Source organism: Hemicordylus capensis, chromosome 4 (genome assembly GCF_027244095.1).
Source record: "Hemicordylus capensis ecotype Gifberg chromosome 4, rHemCap1.1.pri, whole genome shotgun sequence".
Taxonomy (NCBI): domain Eukaryota; kingdom Metazoa; phylum Chordata; class Lepidosauria; order Squamata; family Cordylidae; genus Hemicordylus; species Hemicordylus capensis.
The window spans coordinates 317,830,915-317,851,113 of record NC_069660.1 but is presented as its reverse complement, the minus strand read 5'-3'; the positions used below and the strand labels follow the sequence as shown (position 1 = coordinate 317,851,113).

Genomic DNA, 20,199 nt, shown 5'->3' with positions numbered 1-20,199 from the left:
CAGCTGAGGCCCCAAGGCAAGGGGAGATAGGCTAGGTGATGTGCCCCACGGAGACAATTGGGGTGGGGAGGTAGTTGCACAGCTCACTCTGCATGCTGCGGAGGTACATAGGAATATAGGAAGCTGCCATATACTGAGTCAGATCACTGGTCCATCTAGCTCAGTATTGCTAAGCATAGACTGGCAGCAGCTTCTCCAAAGTTGCAGGCAGGAGTCTCTCTCAGGCCTGCCTTGGAGAGGCCAGAGAGGGAACTTGGAACTTTCTGCATACAAGTATGCAGGTGCTCTTCCCAGAGCAGCCCCATCCCCTCAGGAGAATACCTGACAGTGCTCACACATGTAGTCTCCCATTCAGTGCAAACCAGGGCAGACCCTGCTTAGCAAAGGGGAGAAGTCATGCTTGCTACCACAAGCTCCCCTTCTGCCTCAAGCATTGGGGAAGCCTGATCTCCACCTGGCGTGGGCAAATTATATCGCCACTAGACTCTGTTCTACAAAGGATCACAGGCCAGAGTTTCACTGCTTGTTAGTGCCGGTTTGAGTTGGGACAAACCTGATTCAGAATGACTTGAGCTCCATGTTCTGTTCAGCTATTACATTATGAGAACTAAAAACAGTACAAGGTAATTGATAATTATATGCTACTCTTCCAATGTTCCCAGCTGAACACAAGAAATGAGGCACAGGTCTGAGTGTTTGATGGGAGTGAAACCAAAAATCATCAGTTTTATTTTGCTTCTGCTTGCAGTCGGAGATGGAATAGGAATTTTAGCTTTAGTTTTTATTTGACTTGCACAGCCAATTGGGTGAATTTATAACTTGACTTATGAGTTGGGTCCCTATGTGTATAACTGGTTTTATAATAAGGCTGGTGTGTGTGTGTGTGTGTGTGTGTGACATGTACACTCTCATGCTCAGTTATAACTTTGAAACTGCCTGATTTGCCTATCATTATACTAGTATTCATTACATTGTCTCATCAAATACATGAGTATTTTTAGAAATGGGAATTTTCTGCCGAAAAATATTGCAGTGGGAAATCTTCTGCGCCACGTCACTTGGGATGCCAGTGGGCAGCATATGTGGACAGCTTGGGGCTCCCACTGTTTCCCCTTCCATTCTTGTTCTGTGAGGCTTGTTATTCTTAATCATATTATTCATAACTTTTTCAAGAATTAAGAAACAACATCCTGTATCAAAGAGATCTGAAGGGCCAACAAAACTAAAAGAAAACATTTCTGCCAATGGGCGGCAAGGAACTGAACGGGTGGGTGGGTGGACAGATAAGTGAACGTAGCCCAATTCATATGTTATTTTCAATGCACAGACAACCTGTGTACTTTGGATATGTGTACGTGTACCCGTGTACAGCCATCACATGTTCTGTGCAATGCACCTAAAGTTGTACATGTTCTGTCTATATCCTGCATTTGAAGGAGCCTGTACCCAGATTCATTTTTTAAATGAATGTACATACAAAGGCATGTAAGTGTGTATAGACATTGGTACATATGTACAATGTAATGTTTGAATAGGGTTTGTGTTTCTCCTGTATGGATTAATTGTGCCTAAATTCTGGTGTGAATTGCAACAATTATAGTCATAATTGTAGAATTCTGTATGGGCTTGATTCTTTTTCTATGCTTTTTAGCTTTCCAATTAACAATATTTGCATCTGTTCACTTTTCATCTTAAGATTTATTATTATTTTACTTATTATTTAAAATATTTCTATACTGCCCAAAACTTGCATCTCTGGGCGGTTTACAGTTAAAATCATTTAAAACATAAAATCAGTTAACAAAATAATTTAAAAGTATAAATCTAATTAAAAGCCTGGGTGAATAAATGTGTCTTCAGTGCCTTTTAAAAAGTTGCCAGAGATGGAGAGGCTCTTATTTCAACAAATATTTGAAAATTTCACCATCCATATGCAAGCCATTTCATTATCAGAGTATCCTGCTATATTAACAAAGGCTTAGGGGTAATCGCAAGCTCTGTAAACAAAGCTTGCACATTTCTTACACATAGAGTTGTTGATTCTAAAACATTAATATTTAGAGATAACGCATCAATGAAGAGTAGAGTTGGCAAGCTTTATTACATTTAGTGGGTAGATTAATCAACGAAAGCTTTGGTTGAATAATCGCTAGATTAATATTCTGTGAGTTATCAACTATGGCTAAACCCAGGACTTTCAATTTAGTTTCCCTTTAATTGTTTTTGTTGTTAAACCTTTGGCTCTTGATCTGGGATTAGCTACTGCTATATGTTTTTACGACAGCTGTTCTGTGTTTTAATATGTTGGCTTTAAATTGTTCTAAAATTCTGCTTGTCTTCTATTTTCCATTACCCACTTTAAGCATGAATGTTTTGGAAAACATGGTACAAGTTTAACTCATAGACCTTAAGTGCCTCTAGTGTGCCTGTCACTTTATAGAGTAAAACAGAAAAGAAGGCAGGTCCTTGCCTCAAGAAATGTACGATCTAAATTTAAAGCAAGAGAAACAGCAGCAGGCATAGGAGAAGGCAGAGGCCAGGGGAACAAAGAAGAATGTGAACAGATTATAGTATTGAGGCTCTGTTTCAGCCAGAGATGGGACCTAAGGGGACAGAACTAACTGTTTTGTAGAAGTTAGGCTAAGCCAGGACTTCTCAACCTTGGGTTCCCAAATGTTACTGGACTACAACTCCCATCATCCCCAGCGAGGACCCGAAGTTGAGAACTCCTGGCTTAACTCAACTTCTGCAAAGCAATTAGTCCTGCCCCAAAGCAGTTAGCATCCTGCCTCTGAACCTGGACGTAGCTCCCTTAAGACTAGTAGCCATTGATAGACCTGGCCTCCACGAATTTGTCTAAGCTGCACTTAAAGCCATCCAAGCTGGTGGCCCTCACCACATCCTGTGGCAGAGAATTTCATGGATTAATTATGTGCTGTGTAAAAAAGTACTTCCTTTTGTGGGTCCTAAATTTCCCGGCCTTCAGTTTCATGGGGTGACCCCTGGTTCTAGTGTTGTGAGGGAGGGAGAAAATTTTCTCCCTGTCCACTCTCTCTACTCTATGTGTAATTTTATACACCTCTTTCATGTCTCCCCTTAGTCACCTCTTTTCTAAGGTAAAGAACCCCAGATGCTGTAGCCCAGCCTCATAAGGAAGGTGCTTCAGGCCCCTGATCATCCTGGTTGCCTTTGGTTGCTGTTTGTAAGTCTCTTTGTCTTCACCCTTAGTTATTTTTGTGCTACTTCTTTGCAGCCTCCTGCTTTGAAAAGTACAAAAGAGACACTTCTGGAGAAGGAGAAGCCATTGCAAGAGAATATCCGGGTAACTGTTGCCTCTGCTTCTTATTTTGTATGCATTGAGCCAGCAGTTCTCAATCCTGGATCCCCAGGTTGTGTTGGACTACAACTCCCATCATCCCCAGCCACTCCTGCTTTAACCTTCTATGTGCAGTGCTTTCCATGCTGAGATACCTAGACATTTTCCTCATGGCCCATCTTTACTGCTTCATAATTCCCTAATTAAAGATGCAGCCTACAGTGTCACAGCGAAATGGATTGCTTGCAGGTTCAGCTCGTTTCATTGCTTCCTGTTGATCCTGGCAGGGCTGGTTAGTGACTCATTGGCCCTTGAATTGCCTTTTTGGGAATTGCTCCATTATCGGTTTCAGTTATTGCAGAGTGTGCTTAATTATTGGTTTCCTCGTTACATTTTTTCATTTCTTTTTAAAAATAGCGAAATAATGCTATTTTTAGAAAAAGAGTATTGGAAGCAAATCCATAAATTAAAATCTTTCCCCTGTCCCCACCGCCTCCCATACATAGAAACTTAAGAATCTGCTGCCTTATACTGAGTCAGACTCATGGTCCATTGAGGTCTGTATTGTTTATATGGAGCAGCAGCAGTTATCCAGGGTTTCAGTCTGCGGTCTTTCCCATTCCTTCCTGGAGATGCTGCCAGGGATTGAACCTGGGACCTTCTGCATGCAAAGCAGGTGTTCTACCACTGAGCTGTGGCTCCACCTCCAAAGATAGCCTACCTGGGTCTCCCACCTAGGCAGTGACCACATCAAGACCTGCTTAGCTTCAGCAAGATGGCTGTACTGTGTCGCCTTAGTTCATGCCCTGGGACCATACATACAAGTTGTGTGTATCAGGACAGAATATAAAATCATTAATATTCCCCCAAACTGCTGTGATGCTTTCTGATCCTGTGGACATTTGCTCAGCAGTCTTACTGAGCACAGTGGGATTTACTCACAAGAAACAGTGTGTAGGGTTTCAGCCTTAATTACTAATGAAAGAACCAGTATGGGAGGGAACTAGGAACCTTCTGCACTTCCCAGAGTGGCTCCATCCCCTGAGGGGAATATCTTACTGTGCTCACACTTCTAGTCTCCCCTTCAGATGCAACCAGGGCGGAACCTACTTAGCTAAGGGAACAAGTCATGCTTGCTACCACAAGGCCAGCTCTCCTCTCCTGTCATTCTGTGCATCATCCCTGGGGAGCCTGTTAAAGGTCTAGTGCAGATGATTTCCGGATTTGCAGACCCTACTGTTATATTAAGTGTGGGAGAGCCAGCGTGGTGTAGTGGTTAGAGTGCTGGACTAGGACTGGGGAGACCCGAGTTCAAATCCCCATTCAGCCATGAAAACTAGCTGGGTGACTCTGGGCCAGTCACTTCTCTCTCAGCCTAACCTACTTCGCAGGGTTGTTGTGAAAGAGAAACTCAAGTATGTAGTACTCTGGGCTCCTTGGAGGAAGAGCGGGATATAAATGTAATAATAATAATAATAATAATAATAATAATAAACCTTTGTGCACTTGTTTAGATTCAACCAACCTTCTGTATGCAGAAGGTTCAGTCCTCAGCATTTACAGTTGGTCCCGGGGCTTGAAAGGGCTTCTGCCTTGAAGAGTCACTGCGTGCCACTCAGAGTACACCATATTAGAATAGGTCTGACTCAGTAGTAGAACAGCCCTGCTGGATCAGGCCCAAGGCCTATCTAGTCCAGCATCCTCTTTCACACAGTGGCCCACCAGAAGATATCCAGATACATGCACTCTTCATATTTGACTACAGGAGAGCTGGTCTTGTGGTAGCCAGCATGATTTGTCCCCTCAGCTAAGCAGGGTCTGCCCTGGTTGCATATGAATAGGGGACTAGGAGTGTGAGCAATGTCAGATATTCCCCTCAGGAGGTGGAGCCGCTCTGGGAAGAGCAGAAGGTTCCAAGTTCCCTCCCTGGCAGCCTCTCCAAGATAGGGCTGAGAGAGATTCCTGCCTGCAACCTCGGAGAAGCTGCTGCCAGTCTGTGTTGACAATACTGAGCTAGATAGACCAGTGGTCTGACTCAGTATATGGCAGCTTCCAATGTTCCTATGGTGGTCTGCATTCTGTACTAGCTACATAGGATGAGAACCAGGAGATCCTACATAGGATGGGAACCAGTCAGGGCTCGGCATCAGATTCATTCTTCCATCCAATCTCTCCTTATTTTGCCAAGAAGCCCTCTAAAGCTAGAGGAGACTGACAGGAACCAAGTCACACATGAGAGGACAGAAGGCGGGAATGGCTCGTTGACGAAAGGGAAGCCCAAACACCATCAGGTACATCCCCCAAGCTGGGAAATGAGTCGAGCATTACAGGGGAAGAGCAGTGGTACACGTGCCAGAGCAACTGAGCTAGCAGTTGTGAGCATCTGTTGTGCATGGTGCAATGCACTGTCATGGGTTGGAATTAGGTATTACAGCAATTTGAGGCCAGGCCTATGGGACTCAGAACATTGTGCTGAAGTAGTTTGAGGATACATTGACAGGAGGGAATCCACACACATCTGCCAGAACCTAAAGAGAGAAAGCCTAATAGGTTTCAAGTTTAATTGTATTAAATGGAAATACATTCTTATTCTAGAACACTTAAAAATAAGTGCCCAGTGCTTGTCAGTTAGCCCAGCACCTTGCATTCAGGGGCCTGAATCAGGGCCATAGCCAAGGGTGGGGAGATCTGGAGGAGCTATCCCTCATAGTACTCCAATCCGCCTCTTGGAATTAAATTACATGAAATGGATGCATGAAATTGCTTCCTGTATATCTGACTTATATGTAACTTTTGCAGTTTCATGTTGACTTGGAATGGCCCCCCCTCCCAGGGCGGCCTTTTCATGAGGCAACAAAGGGACATAGGAAACTGCCATATACTGAGTCAGACCATTGGTCTATCTAGCTCAGTATTGTCTTCCCAGACTGGCAGCAGCTTCTCCAAGGTTGCAGGCAGGAATCTTTCTCAGCCCAATCTTGGAGATGCTGCCAGGGAGGGAACTTAGAACCTTCTGCTCTTCCCAGAGTGGCTCCATCTCCTGAGGGGAAGATCTTACAGGGCTCACACTTCTAGTCTCCCTTTCATCTGCAACCAGGGTGGACCCTGCTTAGCTAAGGGGACAAGTCATGCTTGCTACCACAAGGCCAGCTCTCCTCTCAAGGCAAGGTGAGGCAGTTGCCTCAAGCAGCTGATTATTGGGGTACTGGCAAGGCAGCAAAGTGGTTCCTGGTCCTTCCTGCTTCCACAAGAGAAAAAGAGGAGGGGGCAGTGTCCTGCATTCTGCCTCAAGGTCTTGGACCACCACTGCCCCCTCACCATCACTATGCCCCCTCTGACTGCCCCCTCACCATCACATTTCTGTTCTGGCCAGAGCACTGGAAGGTGGGAGCAAACTTATCACTTGCTAAACCATTGGATTTTGTGCTGATTGAGTGCAACACAGTCTTCCATTCATTCATTCATTTAAGATATGTATACCAGACCCCTCCAGTGCACTACTGCTTGGGGCGGCTCACAACATTTATAAAATAGATATAATGTAAAATAAAAGATTACACCAAGCTAAAACCACATTTAAAGTTGCATTTTAAAAAATTCAAATGGAAATTTATTAATAAAAAACTAAAAATGGATAACTATAAAAACTAAAGAACTTACCAGATATGCAAAAGATAAAACATTTTAAGCCTCTTTAAAAAGATGTTTTAAATTGTTTTTTAAGAACACTGAGGGAGAGAGCATGGTGAAGCGCTTCATCCTCTTTTCTAAACATTTCTCAATTCACGCAGGAACCTAACACCAGGTGGGGCCAAAATATTTTCCTTCTGGCTACCAGCTGCTTATTTTAGGTAGAACTTGTGTGGATATGGAAGCTTGCAAATAAGCTATGGGACGTCCCTGTCCAATGTAGTATAACCTCTTGTCCAATCTTACTTCCACAAAAGGCCTAGGAAGAATGAGATGGTTCTTCTTTCAGGCTTGTTCTGCTGATGTCTCCAAAGCCAGGCTCTTAGACCATGAGCCATCTTGACAAAAGGTGTTAACTTGATGGCAGGATCTGTGGGGTTCAGTATGTTGATGATCCTTCATGCAGAACGCCACATCTCACTGAGAATTGACCCAAATGCAGCAGAGGAAGAACTATGTTCCATGTTTACTTGTTTATACTTGTTATTTGTCTTGGAGACACGAACCTGAAAGAATTCTAAGAGGATGTGCACTTTAGGAAGCTGTTTGAATATCCCAAATTTACCTTAATGTTAATTGATTTTAAAGTTTAAATGGTTTTAATTGTAAACTGCCTAAAGACGCAGATTTTGGGCGGTATAGAAATATGTTAAATAAATAAATAAAATTGATCGTCTTTTACTATAAAGTTACAACTTTAACTTATTAACCACAGTGAATTGTACCAGCTGGGCTGTCTGGGAGTGTGTCTCTCTTGAATGATGTGCTGACTTCCATATGCATACATCTAATATAAGCAGCTGACAGTGAAATATTTTTGGATTAAGCTCCTACACTATATATTTCCTCAATTAAAAGGAGTAGAAGAAATAGTTATTTTTTTAGAAGCTGAACATTGAGAGAAGGGCCTTGGAAATGTCCCTGAGGGGATTAGCCCTCCCTCCTGGTTTTTCTGCAGTTATGGCTGTGTGGTAGGCTGTAAACAAGATGTGAGCAATTGCCTTTGACATGAGGGATGCCCTCCAAGCTCAGAGCTCTCCTTGTGTTTCTTGGACGCTGATACATTTCTCGTTCAGGATAAGACTGAATCCACCCCATGCAGAATACCCTTGGTGGAGGAGGAGAATTCATCCAGGTGAGCAACCACTTTAGTTAGTCTGGCCTTTCAGAGCCAAAGTAGAGGTGCCAGACCAGTTGGTTTAAACCAGGGACTCTCAAACTTGGTTCCCCAGAGGTTGTTGAACAACAGCTTCCATTATCCCCAGCCACAGTGGCCAAAGGCAAATGGCATTTGGCCATTGTGACTGGGGATGGTGGAAGCTGTTCAACAACCTCTGGAGACTCAAAAAACCATTCTTTCCAATCCAATCCCTGATTTCATATGTGATTTAGATGCATTTAAACAGATGTATCTGCCTCCATCATATCTCCTTTGGTGCTCAGTTGGTAGACCCAAAGCATCTTTCTGCTTTTTGATAGGCAATATACAGGGCTATATGATCTACTGCAAGTTAAAAAATCATAATCTAGATGCTAAATTCTGCAAGGTTACTGTGAGCATTGTAAATGTGGACCTGGAAGTGTGTGTGCTCTAGCTCACGGTGAGAGATCCTGAAGAGCAGCCAGGAGGAGAAACTGCTCTGTTGGCCATGCAAAGGTGAAAGGTCAGATTCCTATTATTTAAGCTAATCCTGAGGCTTCATACTATCTACCAATTACAAAAGCCGATGCTGTGTAGTTCTGCTCGCTTTGGTGTTGTCCATGTGTTGATCCTAGCAGAATACACTGCATGTGCCATGTAAATATTTATAGCCATTCATATACAGAATAATAATCATTGTTATAAAAGTATTTGTCGGCCATCCCATAACAGTTGTTCTCTGGATGGTTCACAAAGAAAAACCAGAAAACAACTGAATAAAACATACTGTACAGTTAAAATATTAAAGCAAAAGATTACAATGAAATACCACAGCATTTTAAAAGGCCTGGGTAAAAGGCATGCAGAAGTTGCTTGCCTTTCGGTATGAGGAGGAAGTGATTACTCTCTGTGCTAGATGTGTTTTCTTTTTGGAAAAAAGAATTAATCTTCAAGTATATCATGCACTTCTCCACCAGTTCGCCCACCCACTGGACTTTAGAGGCCTTAAAACCCTAGGTCAGTAGCTTCTCATTTATGAACATCTGTGATGTTAATGAATAGTGGGAGAGATCTGGCAGCCTCCTGTTACGACACGGCTGTTTTAGAGTGTCATGTATGGCAAAATGTTGATTTAGGCTCAACATATACTTACGGTTTATACTTCATGGTTTCTGATACTTGGCGGTCTGTAGTTATCCTCGTCAATGGTGTGTTAGCTGGTTCTTGAACCAAGTATACAGCATTTTATGCCTGCTCTATCTATTCTAATATAATTATAAGAAAAAGAGTTCAAAAATAATCTGAATTATCTTCAGCAGTACTTAGTGTGTTGTTTCAGCAGAGTAGGCTGAAATTAATTTCCTACCAGCCTAGCCTGATAAAAACATCTGGAAGCTCTTATTATGCAAAGTCTCTAAGCTATGAGAGATCAGCTACACAGCAAATTAATTGTGACTTTTGCAATATTGACATGCTGTCGCAGATAGCCCATACAACCACATTTCCATTCTCCAGACATTCTGACTGTGTGATCAAATACCAGGGTGGACTTTCCCCTGAGTTCTGAAAAAGATGCAGTATTCATGATTGTAAAAACCCTCCAGAGTAATTATAATTGGGAGTAAGACAGAATTTTGGAAGTACTCTTTTAAAGAGACAATGAAGTGCAGCCTAATCCTATCCATGCAATTTAAGTTGGAAGGAGGTTTCCCTGTGTCTCATGCAGCTTTCCTCCAAGTCATTTGTACAAGATATTTTTAGGATCTCTTCATGGTGTGCACAAAAAGAATAACCTGTCCATTTGAGATCAAGCCATAAACTGTGGAAGCATGTTTACAGTTCTGTTGGCAGTTGTGAGCAAGACACTGTTTGTTCCAGATTGATGCAGCTTTAATTTTCAATTAAGTAATTTAATCAGTTTTTGAAACCTCCAGAGCCAGACTTGTATTAATTGATCTCTTTTTAGGAGCCTGTGCAAAGCAGCCTCTGGCTGAATTAAAACATAACATTAAGTATTGCTATAACAAGCTCCAGACTCCATCTTTCCTTTCGTGTGCAAGGGTACAGAGGTCCTGACTCTGTATCATGGCTTGTTCACAAACTGTTATTGCAGATAACAGAGATTTGCTAGCTTCAGACACAACAACAAATCAAAGTTTGTTCTAAACTATAAACAGAAGCTGTGAATTTCTACTGATCAATCCTGCAGTCCAAGCTAGACAACCATGCTTTAGTGTTGCCTCTGGACTTTTCTGTCTTGTTTGTGGTGTTGGATTTGCCAAGAGAACACTAGCAGTTTGCCTAAGATGGTTTGCGTAGGGTAAAAAAAGAATGGCCAATTCACTACAATGGCTACTTAAATATAAGCCTGTTCTTGGCCCAGTTTCATACACTGTACTTCTTCCTTTCTTTCTTCCTTTCTTTGATTGAATTCTATATTGCCGTCCAAAAATGGCTCAGGGCAGTTTACACAGAGAAATAATAAATAAAGAAGATCCCAAGCCACCTTGGGATTTTCTTAATGAAAGGCAGGGTATACATTTAACAATAAATAAATAAATAAAATAAGATGGATCCCTGTCCCCAAAGGGCTCACAATCTAAAAAGAAAAATAAGATAGACACCAGCAGCAGTCACTGGAGGGATGCTGTGCTGGGCGTAGATAGGGCCAGTTACTCTCCCCCTGCTAAATAAACAGAATCACCACGTTAAAAGGTGCCTTTCTGCATGCCTTTTACTCAGGCATTAAAATAAAGTGCCATCAATTCGGTGTCGCCTCCTGGTGTCCACAGAGCCTGTGGTTTTTCTTTGGTAGAATACAGGAGGGGTTTCCCATTGCCTCCTCCTGTGCAGTATGAGATGATGTCTTTCAGCATCTTCCTACATCACTGCTGCCTGATATAGGTGTTTCCCATAGTCTGGGGAACATACCAGCAGAGATTCGAACCGGCAACCTTCTGCTTGTTAGTCAAGCATTTCCCCACCATAGACAGAAACAGCAGGGATAGAATTCATCCAGCCCCCAACTCAAATGTCTTTTTAAAATTGCTTTTAAACAAAAAGAGAGAGAGAGAGAGAGACTGAGTGTGTGCAAATCAGGAAGGCCACGCCAAGCAGAGTATTTCAGAAGGAGGGTGCCACAACCACAAAGACCCTGCTTCTTAGGGTAGGCCACCTAACTTCAGTGGGCGGAAGAACTTGGCACAGAGCCAAAAGACCTGAGCTCGTAAAGAGGGTCCATACACTAGGGCGAGCGTGACAGAGTTAAGGTACTACTATGATGATGATGAATATTTATCTACCACTCTTCAACCACAGTTTGCAAAGCGGTTTACAAAGAAAAATAAATAATACTTAGCTGACAACAAAGTGTGTCAAAAAGCTATCTGGAAGTTACTTGAAATTTGTAGACGTTTCCTGGGTATTATAATTGAGACTACTGTAATGGGGTGTACATGGGTCTGCCTTTGGAGACTGTTCAAAATACGGCTGCTAACCTGTTAACCAGGAGTGGGCAGTTGGGACCTATCGTGCTGTGACTTAAACATTTCTTGCTGGTGGATCCTCCTTTTGGGGGGCAAAATGCTGGTGCTCAGACGCCAGTTTTGGGCAGTATAGAAATATTTCAAATAAATAAATAAATAAGCAAGCTTGCGGTGATTGGAGAGGGCAGGGCCTTCTTGGTTGTGGTGCATGCTCTATGGAGCGCTTCCCACAACGAGGCTTTCCCTTGCACACCCGTTGATGTCTTTTGTCACCAGACAAATACCTTTTTTTATTTTCCTGGGCCTTTTGGTGCCGGACACGTTTGTTTTGAAACATTGTGGTTTGATCTGCTGTTTTTGTTCTTGGACCGTTGTATGTAGTATGGTTTTGCGTTTATTGCTTGTTTTGCATACTGCCCTGGAATGTTTTTTAATCTGAAGGGTGAGGTTTGCATTGCAAAACAAATGAATACATGCATTTATGGCAGGAAGAAAACGCAGAGGAGTTGCTAGGCACGAAGGAGCATGGTGATGGTTACCTAGCAACTGCCATGTCCATCCTGCTATTACCATCACTCTGATCAGTCTCCAGATGGGCCTCAGCCAGGCCTGCTTAATAGGGGTGTGCATGGTCTGGAGTCCCCCCCCCCGGTCTGGCACGGGGGGACTGTTACTTTAAGGGGGGGTAGTACTCCCCCCCCCCGCCGCTCTTCCCCCTCCGGCGCTGGTCCTTTGAAAAATCTTCTTGGGCGGCAGAGTTCCTCCCTGCCGCCCCTGCCCCCATCGTTGTTCCTAAAGGGTTAAAGAGATGAGCGCTAGTGGTGCGCATGCGCCCTGCGCGGCGTGCGCGCTCGTCTCTTTAACCCTTTAGGAACAACGACAGGGGCAGGGGCGGCAGGGAGGAACTCTGCCGCCCCAAGAAGATTTTTCAAAGGACCAGCGCCGGAGGGGAAAGAGCGGCGGTGGGGCGGGGGTAAGTAATCCCACCACCCCTTAAAGCTACATGCCCCCGCCCTCCCGGACCTCCGGACCGGTCCGGCAGTCTTTTAAATTGTGCCCGGACCGAACCGTGCACACTCCTACTGCTTGACTTAGGCACTCCAGCTGTTTTTAGACTACAACTCCATAATCCCCTGCCACAGTGGCTAAAAGCCAGGAATTATGGGAGTTGTAGGCCAACATCTGGAGGGCCGAAGCTGAGCAGGCCTGGCCTCGGCCCTGTAGGTGGGATAGTCCTGTACATGGCAACGGTCCGCCCCCAGTTGGCAGATATTGTACACAAAGTGCAAATGCCCCTGCTGAAGTTCCCTTGTTGAGGGTCCCGCAAGCCTTGCTCCAAATGATTTGAAAAGCTTATATTGTCTATAAGGAGAGGAGAGCTGGTCTGGTGGTCGCCAGCCTGACTTGTCCCCTTAGCTAAGCAGGGTCTGCCTTGGTTGCATATGAATGGGAGACTAGAAGTGTGAACAATGCAAGATATTCCCCTTAGGAGATGGAGCTGCTCTGGGAAGAACATCGAGGTTCCAAGTTCCCTCCCTGGCAGCATCTCCAAGATAGGGCTGAGAGAGACTCCTGCCTGCAACCTTGGAGAAGCCGCTGCCAGTCTGTGAAGACAATACTGAACTAGATAGACCAACGGTCTGACTCAGTATATGGCAGCTTCCTATGTCTCAAAATCTCTGTATAGTCTATAAACTCCTTATCCTTAGTGCTATCAGAATGGACCTAGTGCCATCTTTCACTGAAGCAGCTGGATTTTTTTTTCTTTTTCAGAGCCCTGGAGAGTGCCATGGACTTTTCAGAGTGTAATGGCCACGATGTTCCACATCTGAGGTAAAAACAGGAGGAGGAGAAGGAGGAGCTCCATCAGGAAGAAAGCCCAGAAAGGTTTCCATGTGGTAGCTGCTGTTGTCACAAATATAATGGTCCAAAATTTGATGAACACTTAGGAAATGTGAATATCGTTATTGTTTAACAGAGTACTGGGATTTCCAGTCTTGGGCCCTCAGAGCATGTTGGGCTATAACATGCTCATCCAGCATCATCTGGGGACACCAGGTGTATGCACAAGTAGCTAAAGTGGCCGGGGTTGGGAGCGATATGGAGTAACAGGGACATTATAACATTGTTATTAGGACCAGTTAATGTTTTCAGACCACAGGACAAGCTCTCAAGTTGCACAGAAGTCTTCCCTGGGCATGGTACATTTTAAAAAGTGGAGAAGGAGAAAACGTGCTTCTACGACTGGGCATAGTGTTAAGTCCTGCCTGTTTTAAAGTGGTAATGAGGGAGCTTCTTGCAGACTCATTAAGTCAAGGCTGTGCTCTGTGCAAAAGACTGCTGGTTACACTGAAGCATGCTGAGACGGAGAAGCAAATACCGTATTCAGCTTCCCTTGAAATATGCTAAGCAGTGGTTGCAAGTCTGTCTGTAGAAAAGATTAGAACTCGGAATCCCTGCTAACTGGGCAAAGAGGCATCTTTCAAAGTGGTTAGCAAGGCGAGAGCAGTTGGCCATATTCAACCCCAGCACAGCATTCTTCCAGTGACTGTTTCTGGTATTTACCTTTTGTTTCTCTTTTATATTGTGAACCATTTTGGAATAGGGGGCCACTTTATTTCTTTTTCTAGGTAAACTGCTTTGTGAACCTTTTTGTTGAAAAGCAGTATTTAAATATCCATAACAAGAAGATTGTGGTTATATTATCAAAGCTGGCTGTTAATTGCATTCTGGATACTGAGCCATTAAAACCCAGATTAGGTGGTGTTGCGTAGTGATTGGAGGGCTGGATGCTTGGGTAACTCCAGACTCCTCTTGAGGTTGCAGAAAATCTGGCTAGTATGTTTATGACCCTTTTACCAAGGGAGATTAATTGTGTGTGGGTTGGAGCAGATTTTGAGGCAAGACAATAAGAGAGAGGCAATATTTAGGGGCATACCTAAATCAGATTTGCAACTGGCCACTGGCCTGGTTATCTGTGATTAGTGAGGGAAGTCTCTTCTAAGAGTTACCAGCTGCTTTAGCGTCATGGTGGAGCAGGAACTTGAACCCAGATTCAATTTTCTGTTAACTGTGTTGCACTGATTTGCACTGGAAGAGCTTTCAGTTATATTAAAGTTTGCCTGCCTAGCACAAAATCAAGAGCTTTATGGGAAAATGCATTAGGCTTCTTGCAAGTCTAAGGGTTCCCTTTGCTCTCTTTGCATTTAGATCAGAGCCAGTGGCAAAGAAGATTAAGCTGGAAAGAGAAGAGAAACTCTGCTCGGCAAGAACTGAAAATAAGACAGTACGTTTGGAATTTTGTACAATTGCAATACTTTGTAGATATTATTAGTACTTTGGAGCAGTACTTTGGAAATAACAGTTGATACAGTGACCAATAAACAGACTGGGGTTTTGTGTGTGTACCATTTAAAATCTGCATCAAGATAACCCAAATGTTTCTGCCCACCTAGCAAGGTCATTGGAGGAGCCCTGTGCCACATGCCAGAGCTTAGAGACTTAGTTGGCATGTGTGTGGTACAGGGCCTTCTCAGTCATTTCCCCCTTACTGGGGATATTTACCCCTTCAGAGGTTGGGTAAAGACTATTTTGTTTGCCCAAACCTTTAGCTCATGGAGGTAGTGCTATGTTTACTGCTGTTGATTCTGACTGAGAGCATTTTATTGTGTTTTGTTTTAATGATTTTCTGATTGGCATTTTAATGTTCATTTCCCCCCGTATGCTGCCTTGGGATACGCTTTTATGAAAGGCAGTAAGTAAATAATAAAAACACAAATTCTATCCCAAACGTAATTCTGTGACTGGTGTGCAGTATGCAAATTAAGCAAATCTGTATGCGGATGTTTGAAGTGTTGCCATAAGGCCCTATAAGTGTCCTTGCTAGGTCAGATCAAAGGCTAGTCTGTCCAGCATCCTGCTTCCCACATTAGCCAGTCAGATACCTCTTGGAAACCCACCAGCAGGGTGTGAAGATAGCCTTCCCACACTCTTACTCACAAATAACTGGTATTCAGAGATGCACTGCCGTTGAATATGAAGGTTCCTTTTAGACAGCATGGCTAACAGGTAAAGGTAAAGTGTGCCATCAAGTCAGTTTTAACTCCTGTTGCCCAAAGAGCTCTGGCTTTCTTTTTTCTTTTTTAATAAGAATTTTTGTTAAGAAATAAAAAGCTCTGGTTTTCTTTTGGTAGAATACAGGAGGGGTTTACCATTGCCCTCTCCCATGCAGTATGAGAGGATGCCTTTCAGCATCTTCCTATATTGCGGCTGCCCAGTATAGTACCAGTGGGGATTTGAACCAGCAACCTTCTGCTTGTTAGTCAAGCATTTCCTTGCTGCACCAAGACCTTGTATTTTGCCCAGAAACTTATCGGCAACTAGTGTAGATCTAGCAGATAATTATACTGATTGTGGCTGTGTTCTGTTATTTGGGTTGATGGGATGTAAGTGGCTGTCACTCTAACTATAACATTTAAATTTATATATGTGTGCACGTGCACGCACACACACTCTATCTCCATGGGGGTACCTGAGCTGAAGATCTGCAGCTCATATCTCAGATGCTGCGCCACTTAAGGTGGCTTGGCTAACAGATACTGACGCATCATTGGAAAGTTTTGTCCAGTTCTTAAAGCTATCTAAGCTAGTGGCCATGAGATGTGACAGCAAATTAATTGTGTGTTGTGTGAACTTTGGTTTGCTGCCAATCAGTTTCATTAGATCAGGAGTTCCCAACTCTTTAAACAAGTATACTACTTCTTCTGCAGATCTTCAGCTCAGGTACCCCCATGGAGATAGAGTGTGTGTGTGTGCGTGCGTGCACGTGCACACATATACAAATTTAAATGTTATAGTTAGAGTGACAGCCACTTACATCCCATCAACCCAAATAACAGAACACAGCCACAATCAGTATAATTATCTGCTAGATCTACACTAGTTGCCGATAAATTTATAGGCAAAATACAAGGTCTTGGTTATCCTCTCTAATAAAAGCCTTGGTGTCCATCCGTGGACGGACACCAAGGCGTGCGTTCGTGCCTCCCTGGCCTGTTCTGGGCATGCGCGGCGCACATGCCCAGAACAGAGCAAGGGACAAACGACCGCCAGGACCTGGTGGCCGTCCCGTAGAAGCCGGGTATGCGGGGGAGGGGGAAAGTGGCCCAGGCGGCGGCAAAGCCCAGGCGGCGGTGGAGCCATGGCCGAGGCCTGGCCGCGCCGCCGAAGCCGGGTGGGGGGAGGAGGCGGCGGGGGAAGCTGGCCGAGGTGGCGGCAGAGCCGCCGCCAAGGCCTGGCGCCGCCGCTGAAGCCGGGTGGCTGGGAGACGTTGGGGCCCTTGCCCGGCCGGGGAGACCGGCCGCGGCATAGAGGCTGGTGGCGGCGGGAGGGGGAATGGCAGCCGGGGGGCCCAGAGCACCTACTAGCGCCTGTTATTTAACGGGCCTAAATTGACTAGTAACCTATAAAGCCCTAAACAGCTTGAGCCCTGGGTATTTAAGAGAATGTCTTCTTTGCTATGAGCCACATTGTCCATTGAGATCATCAGGAGTGGTTTGTCTGCAGTTGCCACTGGCTCGTCTGGTGGCTACTTCTCCATTGCTGCCCCGAGGCTTTGGAAAACGCTCCCTGCTGAAATAAGAGCCTTCTAATCTCTTACAACTTTTTAAAAAGGCAGTCAAGACACATTTGTTCATCTGGGCTTTTAATTAGATACTGTTTTAATAGTTTGATGGTTTTTAATAGCTTTAATATTTTAAATTTTTAATTGTTGCAATGTTTTAACCTTTTTATTTGTTGTTTTTATTGTATTGTTGTAAACTGCCCAGAGACTTGTGTTTTGTGCAGTATAAAATTATGTTTGATAGATAAATAAATAGTAACAAGGGCCTTACTAAAGGCTCACCCAACCAAGATTACCCTCCATCTACCTACAACCAAAGACTAATTTTATGGTTATTTATACACCACTTTTCCACTAAAGCAAAGGGAGAGGAGACAAGGAGTAAGTTGTCAGAGAAGGGTGCAGAGGGGACACAGTAACAAGAAAGGCTTGAAAAGGACTGGTGGTGGCATGCAGGAGAAAAGACAAGAAGGAAGGAGGACAACACAGGGACAAGAAAGAGCAAGGAGCCTTGGTGAGGAAGAGGAGCCTTGAAGAAAAGTGGTGGCGACGAACACACAAGCACCTGCGGCACACTTCAGGCTGCTCTGCCTTTGAGGCAGGGAGCCAGCCAGCCCACCTGCCCACTGATAGCAAGCTGGCTGCATGTGTTGCTAATAGAGCTTGCCCTTGACTGAGCTCTGTCAGGAGGACTCAGGAGCAAGCAGACACAGAGGCGGAGGAGACATGGGGGCAGTGGAGGACTCTGAAGGAGACACACGGGCAGCTGGCAGGAGCAGGGAGATCAGTCCCACATACAGCTGAGCCCCTGCTGAGTACCACCTGGGACGCTTCAAAGTAACACCAGTAGTATGCATTCCACTGGTTGGGAATCCCTTCATTAGATGATCTGAGTTTAGTGTTATGAGGAAGTAATAAAAAATTCTATCTCCTTTCTCCCAAACATGTCAGATTTTATAAACAGAGCTTTACCGAAGACCCATCTTTTTAGAGAGGCATTTTAACACTTTAACTGTAACTGTTACCTCTGTTTTCCAAGTTACCCCTGCTAACTTGGCAAAGAGGCACCTTTTAATGTGGTGATTCTCTTTATTTAGCAGGGAGAGAATAACTGGCCCTATCCACCCTCAGCACAGTACCTCCAGTGACTGTTGCTGGTGTCTGTCTTATTTTTCTTTTTAGATTGTGAGCCCTTTGGGGACAGGGATCCATCTTATTTATTTGTTATTTCTCTGTGTAAACAGCCCTGAGCCATTTTTGGAAGGGTGGTATAGAAATCGAATATAAATAAATAAACTGTATCTGGTGGGTTTTTAATTTTTTAACTTTTAACTTGTAATTCTAAATTTGGGTTCCAAGTGAGATTTGTCTTTAGTTAGTTTCTATTTTATTAGTTTTATATTGTATTGGGGTTATACCAGGAAATGGCATAACCCGCCTAAATGCCTATCTACAGGCAGTAATGGACTGGATGAAGGATAATAAATTGAAACTGAATCCAAGCAAGATAGAGTTACTCATGGTAAGGGTTCATACTTCAAGGGACGTGATAGATACTCCTGTTGTGGATGGAGTTGCACTCCCTCCAAAGGAACAGGTATGTAGCTTGGTAAGAACATAAGAACAGCCCTGCTGGATCAGGCCCAAGACCCATCCAGTCCAGCATCCTGTTTCACACAGTGGCCCACCAGATGCCACTGGGAGCCTACAGGCAGGAGTTGAGGGCGTTCCCTTTCTCTTGCTGTTATTCCCCTGCAACTGATATTCAGAGGCATCCTGCCTCTGAGGCTGGAGATGGCCTATAGCCTTCCGGTTACTAGCCGTTGATAGACCTCTCCTCCATGAATTTATCCAAACTACTCTTAAAGCAATCCAGGTTGTTCGCTGTACATTGGTAGTGCTTCTGGACCCAGGCCTCACTCTGGTTTCTCAGGCTGAGGCTATGGCCAGGAGCGCTGTCTATCAATTTCAGTGGATATGACAGATGCTTCTGTTGGTTGAAGATAATGATCTCAGAACTGTGATGCACTCTCTGGTAACCTCTAGACTTGACTACTGCAATGTGCTCTACATGGGGCTTCCTTTTTGTGTAGTTCAGAAACTTCAGTAGGTCCAAAATGCAATGGCTTGATTGGTCTCTGGGGTTTCTCAGAGAGACCACATTATGCCTGTTTTAAAACAATTGCATTGGCTACCAATCGGTTTCTGGGCAAAATACAAAGTGCTGGGAATCTCTCTATATAATTCTCTTAAAGTGTACCCGTGGCTAATCCCGTGCGTGGCAGCTCTCGCGAGAGTTCACTAGCAGGAGCACCTGATTGGGCACTGGGGATTCCATATGCAGATAGGGCGGAGGAGTCTGTGAGAGCAGAAGCACCATGGTGATTGGGTAGTGGGGATTCCATATGCAGATAGGGAGGAAGAGCCTGTGATGGTTAAGGTCAGTTGGAATGCAACTGTTACTGGTCAGAAGATGTTCTTGATTGTAGATGAGAGGAATATATATATATATATATATATATATATATATATATATATATATGAATGAATAGTGGGCAGGGGTCTGCAAAGAGAGGGGCTGTAAGGGAGGAAAGAGCCCCTTCAGGGGAAGGAGGCTGCCATTGTGTGAATTGGATGAAGAAACAAGATGAACAAGATCTGCTAACTCAGGAAGGGAGAAAGAAAAAAAGAAGGAAGGGGAAGAGAGAAAGAAGGAAGGGCGAGGGACAGGCCCGAGTCTGTCAGTGGCCTGAAGGGAATGAGCAGTCATGGTGGCGCCTATTGGCAGCAAGGAAGGGCCCAGTCAAACACTGCTGCTATTTGGGGCTACCGAGGCCATTGGCGGAGGCAGGCAGGCAAGGGACAGGCCCGGGCCTGTCAGCGGCCTGGGGGGAATGAGCTGCCATGGCGGTGGAGGCAGAAAGGAAGGGCCCGGTCAACCGCT

General features: G+C 44.4%; 1 protein-coding gene across 10 annotated transcripts in view; it reads left to right on the top strand.

Annotated features, from left to right (window-relative positions):
- TOP1MT (DNA topoisomerase I mitochondrial) overlaps positions 1-20,199 on the top strand; it is a 48,331-nt gene that overhangs the window by 4,566 nt on the left and 23,566 nt on the right. For 3 of the 10 annotated variants that reach the window (XM_053249122.1, XM_053249129.1, XM_053249125.1), the window contains exons 2-3: positions 13,406-13,465; positions 14,843-14,918. In XM_053249122.1, coding sequence (XP_053105097.1) covers positions 13,422-13,465; positions 14,843-14,918 — 120 coding nt within the window. In that variant the 5' untranslated portion in view covers positions 13,406-13,421. The other 7 variants (XM_053249123.1, XM_053249124.1, XM_053249130.1 and 4 more) reach the window with 6 other exon arrangements.